General features: G+C 39.4%; 1 protein-coding gene across 1 annotated transcript; it reads right to left on the reverse strand.

The window, feature by feature from the left end:
- Positions 1–3,447: 3,447 nt before the first annotated feature.
- On the reverse strand, positions 3,448–3,867 carry LOC122570305. The gene is made up of 2 exons (XM_043732427.1): positions 3,580–3,867; positions 3,448–3,495 (listed from the first exon to the last, which is right to left on the reverse strand). Exons 1-2 carry the CDS (start codon positions 3,865–3,867, stop codon positions 3,448–3,450), a joined length of 336 nt encoding a protein of 111 aa, XP_043588362.1.
- Positions 3,868–5,065: the final 1,198 nt, after the last annotated feature.

Here is a 5,065-nt window from a genome sequence, read left to right on the forward strand (position 1 = left end):
TTGAAGATTTTCGTGAAACAAGCTCGGCATATAACTTGCCTTTGAAAGCTGACACGATTGCGTCAAAGCGATTCAATGAATTTGTAAAATCTTTCACTGATAGATTAGTCGTACCTCAACAAGAATCGGTTGAATTTCAGAAGAACTTTAAGATCAATCAGCAGAAAATATTTCAATGTCATATTTGTAAAAAATCGTTTCCTTTTAAGGAGAACCTGCGCGAGCACATGAAATTGTTCCATACGATTTATATGTCGAGCATATGCAACGCGCGTTACACGTCCATGAATAAGTTACTAACTCACTATCTACGTCAGCATATTATATTTAAACGAAGGGAATGTTGCGTGTGTCATGAGAAGTTTGACACGTCGGCATTGTTGAAGCGGCACATGATTTTGCATTGTTTGAAGACCATAAGATCAAAAAAGGACGCTTTACCGGTTGATGTTGAAATAAATTGCAATGCATTCAAGAAACGTCACAAATGCAAAGGTTGTCGCAAACGATTTTGGCTATACTCATGTTTGAAACAACATGAGAAGGTATGTCGTCGAATGAACGTCTTAGTAAATAATCAACGTGTACCTTGTGTAAACCATTTGTCTCGGACCTTGAAAGAATCAAGTGACATGAAACTCGGCATAGTACAGTCACCTAATTTGGAACAAATGTTGGATGTTTCGGGTGGGACGACAAGATCTTTGGGAAATTATTTAGCTCCGAGTACGCCTATTACGGATGATACTTTCTCTTCGTCATTCGATACAGCTGCAGAGAACAAAAGGTTACATAATGGGAATGCATGCGTAAAGGGTCACCAAGCGGACAAGATGAACGGAACAAAGTTTCCTTGCACTACTTGTGGAACACAATTCCAAAAATTTAAAAATTTGTGCATACACGAGCGCACCTACTGCCGAACAGCGGCAGAAAAGTGTAACGTTTGTAACACGATGTTTTCCACCAAAAGATTATTACAATTTCACATGCTTGCTACTCATACACCTTCGTGCTCGCTAGACTACAAATTCTTTTGTAAGTTCTGTAATCAAGGATTTGTTAAGAAATCGAGGCTTCAAATTCACGAACGACACTTTCATATTGGGCAGGATTCTAGGCTGGTGCTGAATTCCGATTGCGTTTTGGAAGATAAACCAATCTGTAATATATNGCCATTTGTTATTCGAATCCTACGAACGTTTAGCCGAGCATGAAATGTATTATTACAAGGGCAATGATTTTTTATGCGCAATATGTGGTAAGGCGTTTCAAGGAATGTACAAGTTTCATCATCACAACAAGTTGGAGCATTATCCGGGCGAACCATGGAAATTGTACCCTTACAAATGCGATACTTGTAACGAAGGCTTTAGCTACGAATCGCATTTCCACGCACATAAGCTACACGTTCATTCGCACGATTCGTCCGCTGACGAGACGCGCGACCGCGATACATCGGATCAGACTAATTAAAGCATAAAGAATATTTAATTCTTCGATTTATAGGCCGTTTCAAAATTAATTTTCACGGTACTATACTGAAGAATCGGCCTAAATTGAGACATACAATAAACACGCCAAATACACACACACATACGAAGCAGATGATTTCTAAAGTGTTCTTTAAGTCATGTATTCGCATTTTCTATGATACGCATGAAATGTATTGATATATGTTGAAATATACTTTACGAGTCAAATCAACGTTTCTGACCTAGTACAAACTGCGCTCGACTCAAACATCGAGCACTGAGTGAAGTTTGGGTGTCAGCCTTAGACGCTTCCTGTTGTTTGCAACCATGCAAACATTGTTTGCGATGATCTCAGTTTGTTGAACTAGAAGATGTCAAGCATTCTAGGCTAGACGACCAGCCGGGAAAGGAGTGAACTAGATATTACATACGGTCTCTAACTTTATTTAATATACATCGTTTTGTTCACATAAGAGATAAAGAGATCTAATCGCGTTATCGTATCGTTTACTAAGTGCCGCTTGAAACAGCTTAATGAAAATTATGATAGATCTGTATGCATCAGATCGAGTAATAAATTTGTCTGCTTTTCTTTGAGCGCATTATATTTATGTGCTTTTATATACGTATATATTTCTGTGTGCGCGTGTGTATTTTACAAAGTACGTTGATCATTACCCTATTTCATTATTGTAAAATTTTTTGTTAAAGGGAGTTTTTCGTTCGGCGCGCGCGTTTGCTAATCTTTATATTTTGTAAATCATTTTTGGTCAGCATAAGTGTTTGAAAAAGTTAGAAAATAAATGAAGCGAGGGTAAGTAAGTAAATGTTGCAATTTCTTTTCTTAATTGGTCTGATATTGGTCATTTTTCTTCTATTGCAATGTTTATTCGCTATAATTATTCGTTTAAACGTCTGCTCGATATAATAATTATAACATTCGTTAAAAAATGAACAAACCTATTAATGAATCTGATATTAAGATTAAAAAAATTCATTTTGTTTATCACACGTGGAATGATTACATGATAAGTTTCATATTTGACAGATGACTAATGTAAATATTTAAATTACAATTTTCATTATGAGATGATATATTTACTTACCCAGCTATCGATTAATGACGTTGAATGATAATTGTACGGGAACGATAATGCTTTGTAATGTGCAATTAAACTATTACATTAAATATTCAGTAAATTAATATTTCAATTTCCATCACAGTGCCGATCGCACAATTCGATAATCGAGAGGAATATGAGACCAACAACGATATATATCGCTATGAAAGCGCGAATGAAAATTGTCGTATTAGGATTTCTATAAAGAAATAAGAATTGACGTTTATATCAAAGAATAGTTGTGGGGCGTAATCAACTAAATTGCTTGTTTCACAGCGGAAAATGAACTATTTTCACGAGCTTTCACCGGTTGAGTAATTATAAAAGCTAGCGTTTGTATTTTCTAAAAATTAGAAGGCTGGTAAACTTAATAGATTGCTCGGGAAATTTGTAGATTTTAGTAGTACGATATGTTTTTAAAAGTGTAGGTATTTTTTAATAAATTACATTTTCCAGAAAATAACTTAAACTCTTTCCCCGTGTAAACCACGACATTCGTACAACCTTTGTTGCTGTGCGAACACTCTCGTATTCGATACGTGGTGTATAACTCGCGTTAATTAAAAGACGCGACATGAAGTTAAAATTATGTCTTTGTATTCTCGATACTCGGAACAGGGTGTACTGGTACCATTGTATACAGCACTTTGATTCGAAACGTTTTGTACGAGCAACGTTAATTAGAAGAAGCTACGTTTTTGTTGAATCATCAACTAGAAAATAACGACGTATTTGTCGAATTATGCTTTTACATCCTGTTTTCACCGCCATGATCAATCAACAGTGACTGCGCTAAAACAAATACTCTTTGTGGAAACATGAAGCGTCTTTGTGTCAGAAGAAATACAATTTTACAAATTCTGCCAATAACCTGGATTTTGAGATTGAAACCGAAGCTCCTATCGAATTTAATTTGAAGTATGTCAAGATGGATCATTCGAGTGAAAAGGAAGAAAATAAAGGTGCGAGTTTCTCTTTCTCACCCTTTCTGCTCGCTCCTTTGCAAGCATAACTCGCTTGCAGAAGAGGCGGACAGCTTCATATTCCTGTGGCCCGCTCAGCATCTCTGCTATGATCGCTGAGGGGGTCAGCCTCTCGCCTATGACTTGCCGCAGGGTGTAGCGGGGCAGCTCCCATGCCGGGCAGGGCTCCAGCGTATGCTGCGCCGTGTCCCTGTCTTCCCCGCAGTGGTGACAGATGTCCATCGTCTCCCGTCCGATTTTCCTCAGGTACTCCCAGAACACGCCGTGTCCCGTGAGTATCTGGATCATTCTGAAGGTGAGCGGGAGGCCGCGGCGGCTTTTCCATGTCCCCCAATTTGGGAGAACTGCCGCCGCGCCCCGGTGTTCGCCAGCTTCATTGATCAGCTGGGATCGCCACTGGTCCCCTGCGTCCTCCTCGGCGGTTCCTAGGTCGTCTGGGGCCGCCTGCTCGGCCTAATCCCCTCCCGGGTCCCACGGTAGATTGAGTACTATCTGTACATTTACCAGCGTCACCAAGTACTATGCCTTACTGGAAAAAGGACTAACAGGACGGCTCAGAGGCAAAGGAGGTACTGCGCATTCCTTATACACGTACAGCTACTTACGAATTTGCTAAATCCTGAAATTTAGATTCCTCTGAGAATTACTTTTCCCCCAGCGTAATGCCTGCATATATAGCCAACGATCAGATCTGTGCGTGGCCATATATCCGAGGAGGTGACTGTTTAAGGATAGAACCAAATTATCCGACTCCTATTCACTCTGTCGCGCTCTACGGTTACCATGCGCGTACCAAAGATAAGTACGAATGAAATAGAATATCTAAAATGCAATAAGATACTATATAAGATAGAGTCCCAGTTACGTATTACGCATTTCTTTAATTTAGTTAAAAACTGTTGGCGAAATATAGCCATGTTTTAATATCATTTTGATCGCACGAATGTCAATAATCTGACTAGAACCATTTCTTAATATATATATGTTGGAGATGAAAGGACACCGGAGTCTTCCCTTTGAAACTTTGGGAAAACCCCTCTTAAAACTGTAATCTAGATTCTACCATAGCCGTAATTAAGCAATTGTCGTCATTCAATCCGATTGCAGTTGTTCGAGATTTGTGATAATGAGCTTGGGCTCAAGGCGACCAGCAGTCGCCGAACGTAGCCGCGGTCAAGGGGTGAACGTTTTGACTAACAGAAGGTATGGAGCAATAGTATAGCTCTCCTTAAAAAGAAATAGTTGTAGCGGCACTCGGCAGTAAACATTCTAACGGTTTCTGTCCCATGGTCAGCCACATGCAGACTTTATTCTCCGGGTAAGATGATTACCAGATGTCGATGCATCTCCACGGTATGTATTCAGCTAGCCTGAGGACCTGTTACAAATCTTAAGATTTAGTTAACTAAAGTCCTTCAAACAGACAAACAGTCTTTGTCCCAACTACGGGAAGATAGGGGAAACCTATTTTTTCACGAACGGCGCC

This window comes from Bombus pyrosoma, linkage group LG8, assembly GCF_014825855.1.
Source record: "Bombus pyrosoma isolate SC7728 linkage group LG8, ASM1482585v1, whole genome shotgun sequence".
In the NCBI taxonomy this organism is placed as follows: Eukaryota; Metazoa; Arthropoda; class Insecta; order Hymenoptera; family Apidae; genus Bombus; species Bombus pyrosoma.